This window comes from Leptidea sinapis, chromosome 13 (genome assembly GCF_905404315.1).
Source record: "Leptidea sinapis chromosome 13, ilLepSina1.1, whole genome shotgun sequence".
Lineage (NCBI taxonomy): Eukaryota > Metazoa > Arthropoda > Insecta > Lepidoptera > Pieridae > Leptidea > Leptidea sinapis.
In genome coordinates this window covers 1,501,375-1,527,168 of record NC_066277.1, presented here as the reverse complement: position 1 = coordinate 1,527,168, position 25,794 = coordinate 1,501,375, and the positions used below count along the sequence as shown (strand labels likewise).

The window sequence follows — 25,794 nt, the reverse complement described above, 5'->3', positions numbered from 1 at the left end:
TCTCCACCCTCTTCACACGTCATATCGCTGGCAACAGATAATTAATTCCACACGGGGCTTCACTAATCTCAGCGCATGTGACCTACAGACACAGAATACCGACGCATGCCACCCTTGTACCACCTGGATGACTACCACGAGTGCCTGGCCTCGCCCGGGGGGCTGTACTGCATCGCTGATTTCGACCTGTTTGCGCGGAGACCCTCCGAGCTGATGCACTTTATACAGGTATGTGTGGCGCGTCCGATGACGCTTTTTAGCTGGCCTAATTTGATGTACAATAAAAGTAATAATAACAGCCCTTAGAAACCATTCTTCATGCAATCTATCTTATCTACTAATGAACTACGAATTTACATAAAGTAGCATAAACATTAATGAAGTCATCCGCAGGGCATTTGCCGCTCTTAATATACCAACTGTTTTAGAGCCAAATGGTATTACCCTACGCGATGGCAAGCGTCCTGATGGAATGACGCTGGTGGCTTGGGCACGGGGAAGGGCGCTGGTGTGGGACGCTACTTGCGTCGACACTCTGGCTCCTTCTCATGTCCAAGTTACGTCAGTTGGTGCTGGGGCTGCTGCTTCGACTGCCGAAGACAGCAAGCGTCGCAAATATGTTGGTCTCAGTGAGTCATACATCTTTGTGCCGTTTGGTGTCGAGACACTTGGCCCGTGGGGCCCAGAGGCGCGGAGAATGTTCAAAATACTATCTTCGCGCCTCAATAAGGCTACTGGAAACCCAAGCGCTGGCAGCTATTTCGGTCAACGGATCAGCCTTGCTATCCAACGCGGTAATGCTGCCAGTATTGTTGGTACCCTTCCACGTAATGATAGTTTTAATTTTATGTAGTCGTAGTATTGTAATTATAGGCATAAACATTATATTATATATAATATATGACTCCGGTGGTATTGTTGATTGTCTTGCTTTCGAAATAGGCTTGGCTAGATTTTTCGACAGCGTCTTATTTCTAGCTTTGTTTGACTAATTTGCAGCTCCACCTATTTTAAGGTTGTCTCCCCACCCGACCTACGGGGCTGCTTTTCCTTCTTCTCTTGTACCCACTCGTCACGTTCTCTTCTGCCCATTCGTCTTCTATGCTCCTCATTAAATGACCTGTCTACTTACATATGATATAAGTTTTAATGTAGAGTACCTTACAAGTTACAACCCTTTTTCCTTGTTATTTTAGTACGCACTTTATCCTGCAAGTATTTTAAGAGTAGATATGCTTCTTTTAATGCTGTGTTTGCAGGTTTAAGTCAAAAATATTTTATTGAAATAAAATCAAAAGATTGCTCGTTAACGACAATATTTAAAAATACAATTCAGATACATGTTAATTACACAAAACTTTCAACATATTGTAATATCGTTAACGTAATCTTCAATATTGTAATAAGCCTTAGACATAAGTCTGCGTTTAATAAAAGATTTAAATTTATTTCAATAAATTATAAATATAGGAGGGTCCGTAGCTACTACGTAAGTCGGTACTGGCTAGGAGCCGATCTAATTCCTAGCCAATAGATATGTTTGAAGCGTTTAAGCAAAAAGCAATCAAATATCGTGAACTATAATGTCAAATGTCAAAATTATAAATATTATTCATATACAGTTTTTGTTAACATATTGTAAAATTTAATACCATTGCATGCAATAGAATTGTTTATTTTACAGAGCCTAGTAGGGGGCACTATAAGCTTGTAGTTATTTCTAGTGTTTAAATTATTGTTGTCGCTTATTTTACTGTATAAATTATAATGTTTATGTACGTGCAGGAGACTGCTATAAATATATTGGCCGTACATGGTCATAATATGAATATATTTGAATTTTTCCCTTAGAGATTCTCGTGGGCTCATTTGGTATATGACACGTACAGCTCTTTTTTGAACTATTAAGATATTATTTACTTCCGCTGCACTACCCCATTGTATAATGCCATAAGACATAGTGATATGAAAATAGCGAAAATAGACAATTCTTGCTATATCTATGTCAGTAAGTTTTCGTATCGTTTTTACAGCAAAAGCTGCTGAACTTAATTTGACATAAGTTTGAAAGAGTAATAATTACAAAGGCCTCCCCCAAAGAATGTGGACCGGTCCTGCGCTGCCCTCATCCAACGTATTCGGCGATGTTGACCAGATCGTCGGTCAATCGTGTGGACCTACCAACATCTGTCCGTCGAACTATGTGCCGTACCCACTGCCACCTTAGTTTCGCAGTCATACCATATTAACCATATCAATTATTATATAAAATCAGGAATAGATCTAGAATCGTCTAAGATTTACGTTAGTATAGTCTGAATAAAGTCATAGTACGATCTCCGCCTAAGTACAGTGGCCAGAGCCCCGTGAAGGACGGAGATACTTTATTATTTATTTATAATTGTTGCGCAATAGACATACGGCTGTTTGGAATCAAACGATTACAACAATACTGCAGGAGCTCACGCTCAGCTCGGCAATAACCGTTAATATTAACAAGATATTGTGTCAGAGTGACAATGAGCGTGGATCGCCCTCCAGCCGTCCACACACGGATCTATTACGATATTCGTACTCCGTATCACTGTGACAAATCCGAGATCTGATCTCTTCTGGTGTTGAGTTACATTCTTATTTGATGGTATTATTAACAAACTACTTATACATATTTAGAAATGGTCTAATACTTTATAGGGTTTGTTTTCTGTTTCTGTTCTGTATAGGCAACTTGACTTGGCAAATTTTAAATCTGGACAGATTACTCCAGCGTGCAGGTGTCGGGACACGTGGTGGCCGTACAATGATCACCTGCAGACAAATGATACGCGCCAAAGGTTACAATTTCTTGTTATGGCATTAATATCTTACGTAACTTCTCACACAAGATAGTATTACAATACAGCTTTAAATATTTGAATGGGATTCCCAACCCATCATACAAATTATGCAAAAAATACCTACATTTTTTGACGCTCATGTGACTTTTATAATATTTTTTTTTATAAATGTTGACATATTTTCATTCATTTCAGCGTCGTGAAATGTGATTTAAAACAAAACTAACTCTAATTTAGGAAGTATCGATGAAATTAAGTATGAAAATAAAATTATAAATAATCCAACTCAGGTTGCTACCTACTATTATTAATAATTATTTTATAAATACAGTAATAAAAAGTCAAAATGTAAAAAATAAAAAACCTGCGTATAAATTAAAGCATAACAATTTAAATATTTTCTTATTGCCAACTGATGAAATGGAGATAATAACCGTTATTAAGTCACTTAATAATTTAAATTCCACGGGCTGTGATGAAATAGCAACAAAGGTAATAAAGAAATGTGCAAAGGAACTAGCTCCAGTCCTAGCCTACTTAATAAATCTATCTTTTGAAGAAGGTAAGTTCCCATCAAATTTTAAAAAGTCAAAAGTAACCTTTACTCAAAGCGGGAGACAAAAAGGATGTTTACAACTATCAACCAATCACACTCATTCCTATTATTTAAAAAAAAATTAAAATATAGTGCACAAGCGATTAACATCTTTTTTAACAAAACATATTATCATTTTGGAGGAACAAAATGGTTTTCATAAAGGAAAATCAACAACTTTAGCGTGATTTTCGCTAATAAAATAAATATCGGAATGCATGGGCACCAAAATTCCTGTAACATCAGTATTTTTTGATATGTGCAAAGCTTTTGATAATGTTTGTCATAAAAAACTATTAGATAAATGCGCTCAATATGGTATTCGAGGTCTAGCAAATGACTGGCTTAAAAGTTATCTTTCAAACCGCACTCAATACGTTGAAATTGCTGAATTAAATAATAAACAAGAAGTAATACCTTATCGATCAGAACTTAGACTAGAAAACAAAAGGTGTACCACAAGGAAGTATACTGGCTCCACTTTTATTCCTAATCTACATAAACGACTTACCCAGCATTACTACTTATAACTGTACACTTTTTGCTGATGACATATCTATTATAATTAAATGTAGCAATGAATTGACATTTGATATAGAAATTAATAAAACAATAAAGGACACAGTTGAATGGCTTACTGAAAAGACACCTGACAGTAAATATAAAAAAACAGTGTATATGCAGTATTATAATAAGAATAGGAAAGGAAAAGCTATTAATGTTAATTATCATAATGAGCAGGGCCGGATTGAAGCTTAATGGCACCCCTGGGTACCGGAAAAAAATCCGCCCCAATACTGGAATTTTACTTAAACTTATAGTTTATATATTTTATTTTTGAAAACTAAAATAACTAATTTATTGCAGAAACTTTATTATAATAATAATAATAATATATTTATTTGCAAAAAACATAGTATACAATGGTGTTTAAATTGAAATAAATAATAAGAGCTTACATGTTTTGCCAGCACTATTCCTAGCATGCAAATATTCAAACACAATGAATATCAGAATTTCATTTCAATAAATTCCTTAACACTATAAAAATTATAACCATTTAGCCAACTATACAGCTTATTCTTAAATAATCTAGAATTAAAATTTTTTATGCTACTCGGTAACTTATTATAAACACGAACACAATTACATACACAACTTTTATTATATTTATTAATTTTTGGAACATCATGAAGAACGAGTCTTTGTGGATCACGTCGGTTCCGCGGATTTAGATCATTAGCTGATTTAAACAATTCTTTATTTTTTTTACAAACATACATATCTCGAAGATGTAAAGCGACGGCAAAAGTAACAATCCTAGTTTTTTAAATATGGGTTGACACGATTGCTCAGGATGCATCCCGTACATTGCCCTAATACACTTTTTTTTTGAGCAATAAATGCTCTGTTTATATCTGTGCTGTGTCCCCATAATATAAGCCGTAATAGCATAATCAAGCCATTGTATTAATTTATTTATAGTGTTATTAATTTCAATCTCATGATTATTGATACAGTTATTATTTTTTTCAGACGCTACAACGATTGTGATATCATCAGCAAATAACACACATTGATGTTTGGTTATGTTAATAATATCATTTATATATAGTAAGAATAGGATAGGGCCCAGCACACTTCCTTGTGGAACGGCACATTTATTGTACTTGTATTCGGACAAGAAAGGGACCATAACTCCATTGTCATCTATTTTATCAATAACGACACATTGTTGCCTGTTGCTAAGATATGATGCTATCCACTGAAGTGTAGGACCCCTGATACCGATTAATTCAAGCTTATCTAGTAGCAGATTGTGGGATACTAAGTCGAAGGCTTTCGAGATATCAAAAAATAGTCCAGTAGTTAGATTGTTATTGTTGATACTTGTAACTATAGACTTTACAAGAGTGAATACCGCTAATGAAGTGGACTTATTTTTTTGAAAGCCAAACTGTTCGTTGCTAATTATATGAAATTTTTCGCAATAGTTGGTTAATCTTCTGTACATGCACTTTTCATATATCTTAGACAATATGGGTATCAAAGTTATTGGACGATAGTTATTAATATTACATTTTTCACCTTTTTTAAATAATGGCTTAACCAATGAATATTTCAGGGCGTCAGGAAAAGTGCCCGCCTCAAACGATGTATTTATTAAATGTGTTAAAATGACAGTTAATTAATTAGCACACTTTTTAATTATTTTAGTGTTGATTTCATCATAACCTACAGAATTGGAGTTAGTTAAAGACATTATTTCTCGTCTAACCTCATTTTCTGTCATGGGTTTTAGGAACATTGAGTTTACATGGGCACTAATATTAGATGATTTTTTAATACTTTTTTGTGTTGTTTTATGTGTTAAATCAATGTAGTGATTGTTAAAGGAAGAAGCAATAACAACGGGTTTTGTTAGTGTCGTGTTGTTAACTATAATTTTTTTCTCTATGTTTCCTTTGCAGTTTGTGTCTCGTATTTAATTTTTAATTACTGCCCATGTGGCTCTACATTTATTATCATGTTTGTTTATATACTTAATGTTTTAATTTTTTTTTGAATTCACAATACATTTTTTTAGAATATTAGAATATGTCACATATCTATTTTTATTACTAGTATTTTTATAGTATTTACATCTTAGTTTACGTTTGTTTAAACAACTTTTTTTAAGCCTTGACTTATCCAGTTTTGTTTATTTTTATTTTTGTTATTTATTTTTACTTTCACTTTTGGGAAGCAAAGATTGTAAAATAGACATAATAGTTCATGAAACTCACTGAATGCATTTGCGTCATTTTGCATATCATTCCCTGAACTTGCGAATATTATCCAAATTATAATCTCTTTTATAAATAAAATATGTAGTACTTCTTTGCGGCTTTTCATTAACAGAGAAGCTTAACATTTGGCTTGTGTCATGGTCAGAGAGATAAAGCGGCATGACTGTTGCGTTAGCATTTGGAATATTGCTAAGAATATGATCTATGCAAGATGACTTGCGGGTAGGTACGTCTATGTGAATTTTCATGTTAAAATTGTAGGATATGTCTCGTAAATGATTAGTAATATTGCCTTTTTTTAACGTGTTTATATTAAGGTCCCCTGCTATAACTATACGCATTTTAAATTTATATTTATTAGTTGAGTAGTTTAAAAGATCGTTTAATTTACATAAGAATTGGGTGGGATCTGAGTTAGGTGTTCTGTATAGGCAAATAACTAGCAGTTTATAACATTCAATCTCTATGCCACAGGCTTCAAATGTGTTTTGGGTAGCATATTTTTTTATGTATGGTAAATCTTTGAAAGGAATGTCGTTTTTTACTAAGATACGAGTACCTCCTCTTTGCTGTTCTCTGCTGAAGTTGGCAGCAATTTGATAATTATATATTTTCATAAAATGCTCATATCCTTTTTTTATAAAAGTTTCTGACAGGCATATTACATCTGGATCTTTCTGTGACGCTTTTAACTGCTGGACTGTTATTTCTAATAGTTCCCGTTTTAATAAAATACTAGCAATATTTTGGTGCATAATATGAAATGTACGGGTATTAGGCTCGAAAAAGATTGTTTTTATTTTTTTGTACAGGGAAATAGTAAGGTATCGTACCTTTGCTTACATTTTCGATAGATGCCGTGGGCTTAAAATTTTGTTTATTTTTATCACAGTTTTGTACATCGAAATAGAAAGGAATTGTGCCTTTTTTAGGCTCCTTTTTACACGTAGTCGTGTTGCCGCTAGTTGCATTACGCATAACAAATTCCCTAATATTCTTAGGGTACAAGTAAGTCTCATCATAGTCGTTACAGTCTATTACATAATTTATAGAGTTACAGATCTCTGAAAACTTAAAATATCGACTGTTAATAAAGTAGCTTTTTTTAAAAAAAATTACATAAATTTTCTATACTATAATTCAATTTTGAAGTGTTAAAGAAGTGACTTTTATAAGCATTTAATACAATTATTCTATTGTTATAAAAGGACTGTAGTATTAATTCTAATTGTGATAACACTTGCTTTAAATTGTTATCATTTTCCCCTATACATATCACTAGTTTATCGTCCGGATTTAGGTTTAAAGATATTTATTTCTCATTAAAAACATAATATTGTCACTTACATGAGAACATAAAAATATGATGTAATAATTTATCTGCCGTTCTTTAGATGTTCAGTACATACATATACATTATAGTACTTATTCTTCTTCACAAAATTTGTGATTAGACACTTTTACAGGTCACTGTCACATAACAAACAATTTCAGACGTGTTTTATAAAAACTTTGTAACAATATAGTCTGATAACTCACGTTTAAATGTTTTTAGCGACTTAATCTTTTTGAGAGATGAAGGTAGACTATTAAAAAGTTGTGCGCCCTCGTAAATGAACATACGCTTGCCGTAATTTGTTCTTGTCTTAGGTAGTATCAAGTAGCTGGCTCGTCTCGTGCTGCGTTTAGACGCATGTTTAGTTTGGGTGAGTAAGATTGATGTATGGATGGAATTATGTAGAATTTTTTGTATCAGTATACATGTATGGTATGTGTAAAGTTGTAATATGTTCATGAGGTTAGTTTGTTTGTATATTTAAGAAGTAGGTGTTGAATAAGCGAAATGAAATAACATTTTTATAAGTCTATTTTGTATTGTTTGCAATTCAGCTAACTTGGTCTTTTGAGCACTGCCCCATATTTCAATTAGATATGTAAGGTGTGATTTAACTAATGAATTATAGATAAATATTCTAACTTTGCGGGGTATCGAACGAACTATGCCACGAAGTGAACCCAGCAGAGAAGAGAGTTTATTTTTAACATATTCTATATGGGCGCCCCATGTCAGTTTACTGTCCAATAGTAATGCTAAATATTTCTCAACGTGCTTTTCTGTTAAGGGAACATCATTTACTCTTAAGGGTTTATAGGGAGGTATTGGTTTGTTCTTCGCACTAAAGATAATATAAGAAGTCTTTGTACCATTAATTGTAAGTAGATTTGATTGTAACCAATTGGAAAGAACATTAAGATCCTTTTGCGCATGTTGGGTAATGTCATTGATGGAAGCCCCAAAATAGAAAAGACAGGTGTCATCTGCATACAAGGTTATAGCATTTAAGGCTGTCCTTATGCAGTTCTTCACTATGTCATAACATTTCGCGTTAGGCTTCGTTTCTGCAAAAACTCTGTATTTTTCGTACTTAGTATTACTTCTCGACTGCAATAAGGCTGAGGCCAAGCCGACACATTGTTGGGTTCCGAATATAAGTATTCTTCGTTTAGGTTCGTGCTCGAATTTTCTTGTTGTGATCGAAGGGGTGCATGTATCGGGTGGAGGAGACGTTGTCAATTTGAGGTCCCCACTTTTATTGTGTAAGTATTGTGTTAGTGATTCTATTTGTTTTAGTAGAGTTGAAATTTCAATTTTAGCGCTATCCAACTGCTACTGTAGATCTGTAATTTGTTTTTTCAGGGACAGTGTTCTATCTTCGTAAAAAGGGTTGCCGTTTGAATAATTTTTGGGCGAAGAAGGGGTGGATGTTGTGCATTGTGCATTTTTAATACTACTACTAGACATATTTTCCACTGACGAAGAAGTTTGTTGTGATGATTTTAATATATTGTTTTCATCAGTCAACCTCTGTACTGGACTTCGAAGCTCGATATTTTCCAATAGTCTGTTATCAAGTTCATTTTGCGTGAACTCAAGCTTAACGGTTAATTGTGAAATGGTATCTTTCATCTCCGACCAATATACTAAGTCTGAGATTGGAACTGACAATGTGCCATCCAAACTATTTGATATTTTCGCTGATGTATTGTATGATTCAGAGGATGTGTTGTAATCAGTTAATATATGCGGATGTAGTTTTTGTGATTCTTCTATAGGCGGTGAGGTTTTAGCTGTAATATTTTTTTTATTTCTCAGTGTTACGTTCGAAGTATGACTTTTTACTTGTTTTTTGTTTTTAATACAGGTCATGCATTTCCAGTTCTTTTTGGATTCCAGATCCATCATGCGATATGTTTTTTCAGGATATCCAATACAATCTGGTTCATATCTGTTGCTACAGATCGAACATAATGCAGTGCTTTTTATGTCTACATGTTTTTTACATTTATAGCATGCTACAAGTGCTGCCTTCTTACGGCCACTGCTTGTTAAACTGCTTAAACCAACTTTCGATGACATTTTTGCGTTGAAAAAATATACTTCTTATTATGGCTAGAAAAAAAAATCTTTGGCGTTTGAGATTCGATCGCACGACCTCGCGGTATTTTACGGTACAGTGTGCTGTACAGCGTAACCACTTATCCAACAGCACAATATCTATTAAGTTGAAATAACAGTACTGATTTGCAGAAAGCGGAAATAGATCTGAAGGTAATTGTAAATTAGATACTATAAATAATGTCACAAGATTGAACAAGTTTCTATTTTTATGACGGTGTATTGCAATTTTAAAGACTTATTTGTACACTTGATGGATTACACTTATCACACTAATTATGTATTTTATTTCGGTATCAGTTTTATATATCAGTGTTTAGATAGTTAAATGATCCGCGAGTTCAATAATTAGTGCAAATTAAATGTTAAGTAATTATGCCTAAGACGTATGGCACTTACTGTTTACAGCTTTAACACTTTCACTTTATTGTTTGATTGCTATACGGCCCAAGTACTTTTTCCACACTTTCTAGATAACTTTTAAAATCACTAAACACTGCACATTACAAACATTTACACAATTCAAAGATGCTAAATTAAATTGAATATTTCGAAGCACTTGTCAACCGCTTCGCCTTTTCTAGGTGTTAACAACTTTTTAAATTGTAATCACTTACAATTTACTTTATTATTTTTATTATTTACTATATTTACTTAAATAGTATACTTATTATGAGTCACACACTTCGTCTAACTTATAAAACTAGTTAATTTATCTGAACCGACTTTAATACAATTTTAAAACGTTTTTAATTGCGGAGCCGACGTGAACCGTGACACAACCGTATCGCGTCTATCTATATGTTACCTATATATTCTATAAACATTGATTTACAAATAATGGATAAATTGAATTTCTTGAATTATCAATTTAACCAAAAATTATTAATTAACTCAAGAATTAATTAAGTATATTGAGCAATCTTGATAAGACTAAAAAAAAATTTTTTTTCACTTTCAAAATTTTGCCGCCCTAAAAAATTTGCCGCCCTGGGCACTTGCCCCAATTGCCCCTATTGTAAATCCACCGCTGATAATGAGAATATTAAAGAAGCACAACTTGTCAAGTTTCAAGTCACATGTTGACAAAATTAGCAAAAAAATTAACCAACATGTATTTGTCCTCAGACGCGTATCAAAAACAATAGGTGAAAAAACAGCACTAATGCCATATAATCATGCATTCGTGGTTTCAGCTTTACGTTAAGGATTGGTCATATGGGTCAACTCGGTGAGCATAGGGCATTTATTTATTGGACAGAAGAAGTGTATCAGGGCGGTTTGTGGAGCCAGCCCCCTAGATTCTAGTCGACCGCTATTTAAAAAATTGAAAATTCTATCGATGCCAAGCCTATACATTTATGAGATAAGCCTATTTGTTCAAAAACATATGTGTGATTTCGATACAAAAAAAGCCAGAAGGTTTTAAACACAAGGTATCCAAATAAACTCATAATGCCCTTCTGTAGAACTGCATCTTTTAGTAGAAACTTTTATGACATTGAATTTGTTAACATTATACAAAGGTACTAAATGAATTATTAAGTTATTTACGTCTCATATTATAATATCTTTAAATTTTAATTTTATAAATATTAATGATAGCATTGTGAAATCCGACATGTTTCGGTATACTCGTAACAGTAGTGTTTAGACAATTTTGTAACATATTTATTATATATAACTTTGTAGCATGTCAATTTACGAAACATATTGGATTATCAATAAATTATGTTAACATGTTTTCATGTTTACCATTATTAGTTTAAATAAAAGAATAGTAAGTGGAGTGATGTTTATTTAAGATTCTTTTTTTTTCTTTTTTATTTGATGTTTAATGTGGGTTATGTTATAAAATACGTTAGTATCTATGTAAGTAGATCTTTGTGAAGTATAGCGACCGTCTTTTTGATTGGTATATTTTAGGTTTGTGCATTTTTTATGGAACATTAAGTATGGTTGTACTTTTTCAAATTTTTTCTATAATCTGTAAAAAACTGTTTGATTTCCTAAATAAATTAAAAATACATATATTATATCAATTTGTCCAGGAGGATCCTAGACTGTAGCAACAATACTATACCAACCATATCAATAATTAAATAAAATCAGGAATAGACCTAGATCCATTATTTTCAGCATTAAATACAAATAGAATTTTTCTCTGCTGAAAAAATCACATATCGACTCCAAACCATAACTTTAAACCAGCTTTAAACTATTAGCATTAAAATACTTTGATTATTTACGTAGTAGCTACCTCATTAAACGTAATAAAAAGCAGACGTTAATACACATAATAATATCGGATTGCATATACCAACCATTTTATCTTAGACCGGCCCCGGGTTAGTAATTATTGTTAGTCTTTATTAGACACTAGTGGACCCAACAGACGATGTCCTGTACACATGTCTTAAATTTGAAAAATCGGTCCAGCCGTTAGGAGGTAGTTTAATTGTGAATCTAAACCATTTTCGAATCCACCTGAAGACACACACCAATCTCAAATTCACTGGAACACACAAAAATATCATCAAAATCGGTCCAGCCGTTTAGGAGGTAGTTCAATTGTGAATCTAAACCATCCTCGATTCCCCTTGAACTCACATAAAAAATTTCATCAAAATCGGTCCAGCCGTCTAGGAGGAGTTCAGTGACATACACACGCACACAAGAAATATATATATAAAGATTATTGCTCGGGCTTTAAGTACTCACACGCTAAAAAGTCACTGCTGCCAACTTTTTTCTAGGTTATTATGAAAAATAATTGTTACTTAAAAAGCTGTGCATATGCTATGCTATAATTAATTTATTTTTTAACATACACAGTTCGCAAATAAAACATAGGTAACATAAAATAAACGGAAAGAGTTTAAACGATTAACAGTAAAATAATATAAATTTACTAGAATTGTGAAATCCAAGCATTTCAAATATTACCTTTATTAAATTTAATATTTAAAACTGTTGAAAAAAAAAAGAAGCATAAAAGCAGGATTAACGCAGTTGAGATGCAATCACTGCGTAGTATGTGTGGTGTGAGACTGATTGATAGGATTCTGAATGCGATAATACGAGCGCGCTATGGTCTGAAAGAAGATGTTGTGACAAGGACTGAGAAAATAATGCTGAAATGGTTTGGACACGTGGAGCGAAGGAGCGAATGAGTGAAGAAAGAATGACTTATCAAATAAATAAGGCAAGTGTTTGTGGGCAAGTCGGTCGCGGTAGTCCTCGTTCATTCGGTCGAACATTCGTCGACGTTTTGAAAAAAGGAAAGGTCCAAAACACCCAAACCTACGAGCATGTATGAAAAGAGTACTGAATGTAGAGGAAGCGCGTGAGGTTTGTAAGGATAGACGCAAGTGGTGTTCTGTTGTCTCTGCCTACCCCGACGGAAACAAGGCGTGTGTGTGTGTGTTGACCTAGTCAGTATTCGTAGTCAGATCTACTAATTTACAATTTCGTGTTCAACAAAAACTTCAAACAGCCTTGTTTTAGCAAAGAAAAAATCAATGTAATATAAACACCAAATCGAAAGGATTGGCAGATAGATTATGTAGATAAAAGAGATTCTGATATTTCTGATATCCATTTTGAATGAGTATCAGCATTATTATATTTACGTAAATATTAGGACCTAGAAATAATTTTGACAAATGTATGTTATATAATAATAATAATATTAACACACTCTTACACAAATTATCTTGCCCCAAACTAGGCCTAGCCTGTACTATGGGTGCAAGACAACGATATATTGAATACAATATACTTACTTAAACACATATAAATGCTTATAAACATCCATGACTCGGACACAAACATTCATATTCATCATATAAGTGATTGCACCTACCGGGATTCGAACCTGGGACCTCTAAGCTCAGTAGGCAGGGTCACTAACCACTGGGCTATAGTGGTCGTCAAAGGGTGACTAATAAATACATATTATATAAAAGAATTTTAACCAGATAAGTAAAATGTATGTACCTTAATTAATACTATTTATCATTTGATACCCATAATCTGATATCCGTAGCTGGAACACCGTTTATTAATATTAATACTACCGCTGTGACCCACAGCCAGAGATAGATATATAAAATCAAATCATTTCGTTAACCTTTGATTTAATTATAAAGTACCTACTTAATTGACGAAGAGGCAAAAAATGAGGAAAGTAATTTAATCAAAGCTACAGTCTTACCAATTTATATAAGTTTTTGTGGTATGGAGAGACCATAATTTAATATTTACGGAATCGTGCACAATAATGTAAAAAAAAATGTAACAAAAAAAATGGTAGGTAATATTAGCCGTGTTTAGAAAACACAGATTGAACAAAGTTTATTCAGTGTGACAACGACATGAGCTCCAGTTTGAAGAGAACACATAAGAATCATGAACGACTAATCCTATAACGGCGGCCGTTCCCAATATTCAGTCTATCTCCGGTTGTGGCCTACTTGAGAAAAAAATCGTAACTATCGTTGACTTTTCTATCTCAATAAACTTATCGACGGTAACTCACCTTATCCGTACAGTCTTTCAATGGGAAGACGTATAGACTACCAGCGATAGAAGTTTGTATGGAAATTGCAATTCACGCGTCCCAATATAAGGCGATAAGAATGACTTCGGTCATATTGGGAAATCTTCAGATTATTGACAGCTACTTACTGACAGTAGAAGGTAGTAATTTATCTCTTTCTATAGATAGTATATTGGGAACAGCCGTAGTAGGACTTGAGCATAAGCATACAATGAATTGATTCAATGTGTTTCATCAGCTGCCGCTATTCTTGTTCAGCTGTCGAAGGCATCACTGTTAGTCAAACTCACAAGACTAGTTTTAGTTGTGACTGTAAGCTATCTTTTCACCATATTACCGTGTACAATGCTTAACATCTATCAATGATTTTGTTGTATTAATAGCTATGGTTATGGTTTGTAAGCTGGCTTTGGTGTACCTGTGAACTGTAGTTCAGTACAGCCCTGTTTTACTGCGACCAATGTGATCAATTTTGATAGCCACTATTAACTAAAGCTCACTTCTAAGATTGATTCTATTCTCAAGTGGTTGAAGAATTGATTGAAGGATTTCCCAAAGAGATGCTACGTTTTCGCATTAAAGCACCACATTCAGAGAGAATGTCCGTTACATTCTCTCTGAATGTTTCATCTGTACTATTGCAGAATCTACACGCTCTACTATCTCTGAGGATTGAGAGGTGTTTGTTTAATCTGCAGTGCCCCGTTAGTGTCCTAGTTAGAATGCATAAGTTTTCCCTACTTAGCCCTAGTGCCTCATGTGCAGCCTTCTTGTTGAAGCTTAGATTAGGGTTTCGGAATGGGTAAAGCCCAGAGTGTGTTTCAGGTGTGAATTTTTTTATTGTTTCCGACCATACAAACACGTTTAATCTCCATCTTGTTAAAAATAATAAGCCTTTCCAGGGCATTGCATAAGGACAACGAAGACAAAGGTGGAAGACTCTTTGGTGGCAGAGACAGCTTGTGATGTTTACTTTGATCTGTAGGATTGAAACTTTGGTTTCTAAAATTGGTGCTACTTTTTTCAACGAGAGTTATTCTCAAATGCTATAATTAGTTATTAATTAGCAACCTACAGCACTATAGACACAAAAATTATAAAAAAAAGCGTGTGAACTAATCTAATTCACACTAACTGTATGATTTTCTTAAAATAATAGAAGCATTACTGTTGAATATTATAATGAGAAGGATCTGCCAACTACCATTATTTCAGTTTTTGGATATCAATTATTTGACCGATTCACAGTTCTTATATTAGTTTTATATTACTGACTAGTATAAAACGAACTGTGAAAACTGTGAAACGAGATACTGTGAACTGTGAAATTAGAACTGTGAAAACGGGAATCAAGGAAGTGATACAACATTACTATTTAAAAATGTATTTATTGCTTTTCGAAGGATTCTCCGCGAAATTGGACACATTTTTCCATATGATGGAACCAATCATTGAAGCAACCATTCCATTCGGAAGTTGGGGTCTCCAAAATGGCTGTTTTGTAGACGTCCACAGCTTCTTCAGGTGATGAGAATCTCTGACCACGCAATTTATTCTTTATTTTAGCGAAAGTATAGAAATCATTAGGGCTTAGGTCGGGGCTGTACGGCGGATGGTCTAATAATTCTATGTTTTCTTGCTCTAAAAACTCTTTTGTTCTGGGCGCGGTGTGAGAACTCGCATTGTCGTGATGGAGGACGATGCGGCGGTTGCAGTTCTCTTAACGGAGTTCAGAAACGACCTGTGGCAAACAAATGTTAGCATACCATTCTGCATTAACCGTTCTTTGTCCCTCAAGAGGAATAGTCGCAACATGGCCGGTTTAGACAAACGAGGCCACCATTTTTTTTGCAACACACCGTGAACCAACAATTTTTGTTGGCTTTAACTCATTTTCGAACACCCAAACTCGTGACTAGTTTTTTGTTTCGGGTTCGTACGCCTATATCCAGGATTCGTCACCTGATACGATGTTGTATACAGCATTTGAGGATCCTGCGTGGAATCTTTCGAGAGTTCTGACGCACCAAGTAACGCGAGCCGCTTTTTGCTCTTCACAGAGCAAATGCGGTATCCATCGGGAAAACAACTTTTTGACACCTAATTGTTCATGCAAGATTATTTGTATTTGACTCACGCCAATGTCTAAAGTTGCCTGAATTTCGCCGTATATCACATGTCGATCATCCTCAATCAGCTTACGAACAGCATCAACGTTTTCTTTGGTGACTGCAGTTTTTGGACGACCTTGACGGGGATCATCTCTGAGCTTGACACGTCCACGTTGAAATTCAGCAAACCAGCGATAAATTATGGTTTTGGATGGGGCTTCATCACCAAATGCAGAAATCATCCGGTCAACACATTGTTTTTGTGTTAAACCACTCCGAAAGTCATAATAAATCATCGCTCTAGAATTTCCGAGTCAATTCCATTTTCTCAACTACTAAACAAGTTTGACAAGACCTTGTGAGAAGACCGAGTCTTTTTTTAAATAAATAAATGGTAATCGATTTTTAAAACCAAGGAGTTTTCAATTAAAAAGATTTTAATATGACAGGAACAGTGGAAATATGCCATTCCCGATACTTTTAATGCTGCCCTCGTAACTCGCTACGAATTGACATATTAATCTTTCCGTCAGGGGCGTGCATTGGTTTTCTAGCAAGATAGGCACTGTAGATCTAACTAGTCGTAGTTGCGCATTAGTGCAACAGTACTAAGTTTTGAGGTTCAAATATAACTTTGGCAATAGTGCTATATTTATCTAGGTTACGAGTATTAACGATGTTGGCACTGCCTAATTGCCTATACGGTATGAACGGAAAGCAGGGGCTTTCCGTTCCTGTCCGGGGAACTGTGATCGCGCTGTATGCCTTAGATCGGCGTGATTATGGCGCTCGCGTAGCGTTCTGTCAATGCGTATTAATATATTGCTTATAATTAGGATGATTTGAGTGAACGAATCTGAAAGATATTGAGACAAGCTGTACGACCATGCGAAATAAAGCATCTTGTAAAGAAAATAAGAGTCAGAACTTTGTGAGGGAATAGTGTGCCGTACAGCACTTTCGGTTTTCTAGTGCCCTGGGGATACTAGTAGTACCGATATTGGAAGCTTAATATAACCCATGACATGTTGAAAGAAACTTGAAAAAAAAGCATGCCTAATGAATTTGTTGCATTTCTTAAAATAAATATAGTTAATTATAGCTTTTGTGCAGGCACAGAAAACATAATAATGGCACCGTTGTGGATCTATTTCACCCCTTGGCTATCTCTCCTCTTCTCTCAGTGTAAATATTTTTCAGCTACTATTACGATGCATATGGTATTCTTTTATGAATTTATTAACGAATGTATTAACGGATATATCAATTTTTCAAAATAGATTCATCCTTACACAAACAATGAATTCAAGCTCTTAATGCATGCAATTTACGATAATTTATATGTATACAGTAAAGTCTTTATTACTTTTTATGAAATAATTTATAAACCATTAATATATTAGATCTTACAAACTAATTTGCAAACTAATTTTACAGCCATTGTAAGATACTCTATTTGATTGAAAAGAGTGGCCGTTGAGTTTCTTATTAAATGTTTTTCTCGTGAGCGCAACGTGTTTCAAACATATGGTAAATTCAGTTAATTAAAAGAAACATTAATTTGTTTTTTTATTTTATTTGTTTATTAGGTTTATTTACAATCACTTACAATAATACACACAAATATAGAAAAGTAGAAGTAAAAACTAGGAACTAAATGTAGTGATTACTTACAAATAAACACAGCATGCACCGAAGTAATTAATTTTAGGTATTATATTACAATAAGTTACAAATAAATAATTTTTTTTTAAATAATAAATGAGTTTTACACTGTTACATAATTTTTCCAATAATAACATTATTAAAGATTACCAATGATGCTGCAAATGATCTTGCGGGATTTGGCTAAGGAATCAGCAAATATATCAATATCAGCTACGCTATAAGAATTTAAAATTTTACATAATCGAGATTAATAGTGACTATTCTAAAGCACCTAATTTAAGCGTAATTGAATAAAGTTTATTTAACTTTGACTTTGACTATAAAACTTGATGTGCCTGATTGTCTAATTTGATTTTGAATTCAATTGCAGGAATACTCAGCCGACACAAGGAAACATTTTAACCATACGCAAATACATAGGGGAGTATGCTTTACATCTACGTGTCAAGCTAACCAACTGAACAACTTAAATGAAACAACAGACGTCAAAGCGCCCCTTGAGGCATGCATCAACCAAACAATATGGCCGAAATATGGATTGGAAACGAAAATATCAAAATTGTCCTACTGCAAACGAAGTGGTGACACTAGACATGTTGACTGGGTTGATATAATGTTTGCAGTATTTTGCGTACTCGTCCTGTTGATCAATGTAGTCGGAACCACGTATGATATCGTTACTTCTACACGCGACAGTAAACAAGGTAAATGATATTATTACGAAACATCAATCACCTTTATACATTTAAAACAAACTACACTATTTGAAATGTGGTGCTTTTTCATATAATGCTCTCATACTTATTGTCTAAATATTGGAAGAAGACACTAGTTAGTTTTAGGAAAGTATTTTTTTCAGTTTATCTAAAGGAGAGAATGTGGGTAGCGTTGTGTGGACATATCTCCACATTTTCATTTAAGAAAAATTTAAGCATATAAAAAAAGACCCATGTTGCGCTGTAAAAGTGCCTTACACGCGTTCTATCAATCTAAGCGATTATTCTAATCAACGCAATTGACAGTATCACAGTAATCAACATACGTGGGCACTCAGAAAGTTTTTGAGAAACTACAAAATCACCTAAAATGGATAAAATAATTTTATTAATTCTTTTCAAATTACTGTTCACCAGCCTCTATACAAAGTCTCATGCGTCTAAACCAGTGTTCCAACCACTTTTTCCAGTCTGCCGCAGACACCTCTTCTACCGTATTCTCGAAGGCAAAAGAAAACTTATTGTGTTACCAAATTTAATATTTTCTTTCTTTTGACTCCCAAATCCTAGAATTTCAATCATTTTTATATGAACATCGAATAACCTCATAATTTATATCAACTTGCCTATAAATGATGCTTCGAAAATTTTTAAATTAGGTATGTGGGCCCATCTCTGCCATTCTCATTTTACCTACGCTTCTCAATATATATATTTTTATTGATATAAGGGATGAGACGAGCGGAACATTCAGCTGATGGTAATTGATAAGCCTTAGCCATTACAATGCAGTGCCGCTCAAGATTCTTCAAAAACCCAAAAATTCTGAGCGGCACTAAAATTGCGCTCGTCACCTTGAGACATAAGATGTTAAGTCACATTTGCCCAGTAATTTTACTAGCTACGGAGCCATTCAGACCGAAACACAGTAATGTTTACACATTACTGCTACACGTCAGAAATGGCGCCGTTGTGGTACCCATAATCTAGCTAGCTTCCTGTGAAAAGGAGCGGTAAGTAAGTAAGTAAGCCCCCACTGGTAAAGTGGTTCGTTTTGAAACAACCACACTGTCGAATGACGCTTTGTTTCGGGACCGCAATGATGAATCCAGGATTTCGATGAGCGTGTGCGCCACCCAACGCGAAACTATTCTTCTTGCGTAAATCTGCTCGTGTAGAATCTTGTGAACACTTTCCCATCCAATCTGCAATACACGCTTAAATTACGAGTGCGTTTTGCCAACGGCAGATGCTTTAGAAGGTTCTTCATCCGTAAACATCATTTGAAGTCGATCAATAGACTCGTCTGGTCTAAAGCCAAATCATAAAAATCATCGTACGAAAATGTTCCCGACGCAGATCCATTTTACAATAAAAAATTTGGAGGAATATTTGAAATTCGATCGATGGTATTTTTATTTCAAATTCAAATTGAAAGTCAAATCTACCACACATTCGAAATAATAAGCCTCAGACCTGAGAAGTACGGGCGCAAAAAACTCAGCGGGATTTTTTTTTCATGAAAATATGGTAACAGTGTAATATTATCGTACAATAAACATTTATAATTAAAAGGCCTAAGGGTGCCCGCTCCATTCCCAGTCTGAGGTATCATTAAGAAAATCATTTGTAACCTTTACCACGCTAACGTTTTATCTTAAATTTATAACAATTCTCTTAAATTTTGTAACACATTTGTTTGATATATTTTCTGGGATCATGTTGTAAAAGCATATACATCGCCCAATAAAGGACTATGTTTATTCCTCGTGTAAGCATTATGATTGTGGCAGTTTTTCTAGCAAATTACTTAATATACTTAAAAACATACAGAACATATCAAGAATATATTGAGATTCAACAGTCAAAATGTTTATTTCTTTAAATTTTTCTCTTAACCGCATATGCTGCAGAACTAATTCGCTAATCCTTCAATATGGGGGCCCATTGCAATTTGGAATCAAGAATAATGCCAAGAAATATAGCAGATTCTACCGGTTCTACCACCTCTTTGGCGCGGTAAATTTAACTTATTCAGTTTTACGAGTAACAATAGGTTACTGGCGCTAAGCCAGTACACGATGTCAGATAGAGCATTGCTTACTTCATCATCAAAACTTGGTTTCTTTTCACTTTGAATATGAGTGAAGTGTCATCCGCAAACAAGTATTGTTTTTCTTCTACAAGGTTAAATACATCATTTATGTAAATTAGGAAGAGCAACGGTCTAAGAATAGACCCTTATGGTACCCCTATACCAAGAGGAGTCCCAGTAGATCTCCTGCCATTCACGTCGACATTCTGAATTGTATTATTTATTAAGATATCAGATTATAAAATAATAAGAAATACTATAATATAATAAATTTAGGCCAATAATCAGAAGCCAAAGGTGCTCTAACCCAAGCTTAACAACTAAAATGGTTATGAGCAGATCACGTAGCAAGGCTAGAAGAGAGGTGGACCAGCAGGGTAGTATTGTGGAATACGGCAAACATATCACACAATATGGGCAGATGAAATAACAAAAAAAAACTAGCCACAAATAGCTCAAGACACAGACAAATGAAATTCTTTAGAGGAGGCCTTTCCCATCGCTTAGAGAGGGGCACTTGTTACACTAAATAATTTCCTTAATTTCTAGATTTTTTCAAATAATATTATAATTAGCATTTAGTTAAAATACACGTCATCATTATAATCACACATTTGCAGAAATAAAAGGCTTTTTATTTTATTTATTTATATTTTTTTATCTGAATAAGTTGCTTTTGAAAGTCTCAAAATAAGAGAAAGTCTGAAATTAAGAGACTGCAAGAAGATCTCAATGATGGGAAAGTTATTTTTCTCCCCTCAACATGATATTTTGTTTAGTACCAAAATCTTTAATCTAATATAGAAGTTTTTCCCTAATTTGGTGAATAGATTTATGCTAAATTGAATATGTCAGGCTGACTTTGGATACGAGGGGGCGGGCCCTTTTGCTACTGTTTTTGTTCTTGGTTGACAATCAAACTTTTACACTTTTAGTATGATTTTGGGACTCGGTTAAATAAATTAATTACATTTCAGGTAACAAATATTTATTGGCATTTTCAATAAAGAAAAATTGGTCTAAATTAGTGGCGCCCAGCGGAATCGGACCAGAGCCCAGGCTGGAAAGATTGAAATCAATTAATGCCATCAGGTTGTACTCTCTTTCTTAATCTGTATCTATTGTAGGATATTTCTATGCAATTTTGAATTTGAATATTTATAAGATTGAAGAAACAATAAAATATAAATATATAATAATATGTTGCCAACCAGTGAGTGATACCTGTTGTGACGTAGCTCGTGTATTTTTTCAGAACCTTGACGATGGTTTGCGTGGTGTTATCCCACACTATCCTGATGGCGGTGTTCTCGTACGTGGAGAACCCACACAAAGTTGAGGAGGTTTGTCAGATCACTTTTTTAATAAAAAACGTTAAGTAAAAAAAAATTAACTCTGTAATTGATTATCTAATTTAAATCTGATGCAACTTATAAACACTTGACTAAATCAATGGGTAATACCCATTGAATAATAACCAAGAAATAGAACGAAAATATACAATATTTGTACGGGCCAATGACAAAGTTGTTATTTTGTTTTCGAGAGGAGGTAAATGGAATCGATAATACATTTAATAATGCTTAAAAAGCAGGATTCAATGTCGGACTCAGATTAAAATCCTCAACCGACCTTCCTCTATTAGGTAACTTAGCTGCGAAGCCGGTGGGGGGCCGTGGTGGCCAAGCTAATTGAATTGCATTAGTACAGGCTATATATATCCTCCATCCTCCTAATAACATATGGTAGCATATATTTACTATAGGAGGACAAACGAGCGTTTAGGTCACATAGAGGTGAGTGATCACCGCCGCTAGTAATTATCCCCAACAACAAAGGAACACAGGAGGCTGTGTTTTCTTTGAAGATCTAATTCTAGTTACCATTATTCTAATTTTTGGAGTCGGTGTCATCCAAGATAGGTTTGTAACTACATACATAGTTATAGGTGAGATGTGCTTGAGTCGTGAGGAGGCGAGAGCGGGTCGCGGCGGAAGGACCAATTCCAAAAATAACAATAATCGTAACTAGCTATTAGATTGTATGAAAATACGCAATTATTTTTATGCTTTTCAGTGCATATTATATTTATTGTTTTGGAATAGTGTTTTTGAAGTCGGTTGTTTTTTTTGTAAATTTTTTTTAACGTCCAAAGAAAACAAACCTCGCAGAACAGTCTCAATATTACATAAGTATATAAAATAATATATAAGTCGCATTCTTAAGTTCTTCGAACACGTCTCCCGGCGCGAAGGTGAGTGCATTGAGCGACTTGTCGTGCAGGGCAAAGTGGGGAGTACCAGAGGGTGGGGAAGTTCACCCATGCGATGGACCGACCAAATTAAGTCTGCTGTGGGTTGAACGAGTTCACCAGACTATCGGACAGCAGGGAAAAGCGGCGAATTCTCGTTGGGGCGAACCACAACTGCCCAAAAGATTTCACTTCGTGATGAACACGACCGCTCTCTTAAGAGTGTAACGACGAAGAAGAAATATTAAAAGTACGGTGATACCGTTTCCTGCTCTTGTGTGTGTAATGGTCGTGGTGTATATATCATACGCGATGTGCAGGGGTACGGCAAACCGGAGATGTTCCTTGTGTACAACGGGACCCTCACCACCTGCACCTTCTTCATGCTGTCGGGCTTCCTGCTCACCTACAACTTCGTCATTTACACGGAGACGCATAGAGTCTCCTACTCTTACATTTTAAACGGCCTTCTCTTGAGATGGATCAGGTACCCCCATTTAACTTACTTGTATTAGTAGCAGTAATAGTAAATGGAAAGATAGGTGGAGTAATAGTTATTGATGCAACTGTTGTGTAATAAGGGGTGTTAAAACACGAATGTGGGTTTATCACACGAGACGAAGCCGAGTGTGATAATAGTATCACGTGAGTGTTTTAATTCTTACCTAATTATCAACAGTTGCATACAAGACTTTATCTACACCCATAATATGAATCCTCTATAAAAGATTTTTTATAACACTCGTTTCGATGATGTAATGGTCATTAGGACATTAAGTGTTTTAATGTTGGCAATAAGCTGTTTAGAATCTTTAATAGAGGATTTATAGCATGGGTGTAGATAAATACATAAACTTCACTCTGCAAGAGTGACGCTGATCAACATTGGCTAACATTTAGTTTTATATTTGTGTAAGAATGTTTGCAAGCGATATATAATGCCTATGATAAAAACATTTCAAAAACAGATAAATATCTACTTTAGCCATTCAAAACCTATAGTACTTCCAAAGGTAGTAATTATTAATATTGCCATATAATATATTGAAACAATATTTGTTTTTCACGTTTTTTTAAATGCATTCAAATAAACATATTTATTATACACAAGTACATAATATGAATTAGAAGTTAAAATTCTGCAAGGGTATCAAATAGTCTTTTCTTATTTTATTTTATTTATATATTCATTTTCTGCCTAAACCATATAGATACCCAATTTAATAAATACAAATTACAATTAATTTTACATCTTTATATTAAGATGGATTTCTGATTTTCAACAATTATTATTGATTCTATGAATTATGGGATGATCTTCAAAGGCTTCTTCATCTGAATCAAACTTGTCCTTCGGTTGTTTTTTATTCATTCATTCTAATGATTCCTGTGCTTCTGTCAAGCCTGGATGGATATTTTCTTTGTAGGAGTTAATAATCTATGATGAATAACAACCCTGGTATAAGGCTTTACACAAATACTCCGAGCTCTAGAGATTCATAGAGTACATACAAAATGTATTATTATGTATATGCTTTTAGAACAAGATCCCAGAAAATGTTCATAACAAATTACTACGTTATTCAAAAGAATTGTTAAAAAACGTTTGTGTGGTAAAGGTTACTTTAACATAAATGACTTTCTTCATGATACCACAGATTGGGAATGGAGCGACCCCCCTCAGACTATGTACAATATTACTTTGTAACTTTTTTGTACTTTTTTTGATGAAAAAAACAAGCCCGCTGAGTTTGTTGCGCCCATTCTTCTCAGGCATGAGGCATTCATTTTGGAATGGGTGGTAGATTTTTTTGACTTTCAATCAGTGATGTCACATCCTTTTTTGAATAAAAATATTTGAAATTGAATATTGATGTCACCAAACATTACTCACACTTCACACGTTGATTTTTGTTTCGTTGTCACTTTAGACTAACTCCATCATATGCCCTGGTTCTGGGGCTTCTGGCAACGTGGATGAGGTTCGCGGGGGACGGGCCCCTCTGGGACTACGTGGTGACCTACGAGTCCACGGCGTGTCGCTCCTACTGGTGGGCTCATCTCCTCTACATTAACAACTACATCTACGACCGAGACCAGTGCGCGCCACAGTCCTGGTAACCCATCATACTCATTTATATTTATTAATTAATGTGTTCGTTTTTTGGATTTCTTAAATGATTAAAACTAGAATGCATTTCCCATAGAAAGATGATGAACATTAGCAGTTCCATACTATAATTATGTGAGTTTCACATCAACAAATTTGTTTTAACCGGTTCTTATAAGAAGTCATTTCCAAAATATATTGATAGGACTCGTTAAGGCGCGATAATATTTGTGATAAAGACTAAGGTGCAAATGGACATTTATTTTACTGATTTTCTTTTCTTTAAAATTTACATATTAAGTTCGGTTTAAGTTTTAGAAAAATACTAATTCTATTAAATTGTTTAAAAAAAGAAGAAAAATAGCTGAAAATTCAGAGATTATTTACTCCAAAGTTTATTTTTGGGAAGCAACTTCCAAATCTTTTATTGGATATTTCTAATTATATATAAATATTCTATTCCGTTCAAAAAAAAATTTAAGACCTTCTTTGTGCACTGTATTTTTTGCGTCGGAATATTTTCATTCCGTTGTAATCGACTTTCTAAGAAACTAATATTTTGTTGATATTTAGGTATGACCGCGTCTTAACGTGTGATACCCAC

General features: G+C 34.2%; 1 protein-coding gene across 1 annotated transcript in view; it reads left to right on the top strand.

Annotated features, from left to right (window-relative positions):
- LOC126967701 (nose resistant to fluoxetine protein 6-like) overlaps window positions 1-25,794 on the top strand; it is a 39,671-nt gene that overhangs the window by 2,975 nt on the left and 10,902 nt on the right. The window contains exons 2-7 of the mRNA XM_050812303.1: window positions 89-228; window positions 18,389-18,722; window positions 21,807-21,921; window positions 22,085-22,172; window positions 23,401-23,567; window positions 25,012-25,197. Coding sequence (XP_050668260.1) covers window positions 89-228; window positions 18,389-18,722; window positions 21,807-21,921; window positions 22,085-22,172; window positions 23,401-23,567; window positions 25,012-25,197 — 1,030 coding nt within the window. The remainder of the gene's footprint in view (window positions 1-88; window positions 229-18,388; window positions 18,723-21,806; window positions 21,922-22,084; window positions 22,173-23,400; window positions 23,568-25,011; window positions 25,198-25,794) is intronic.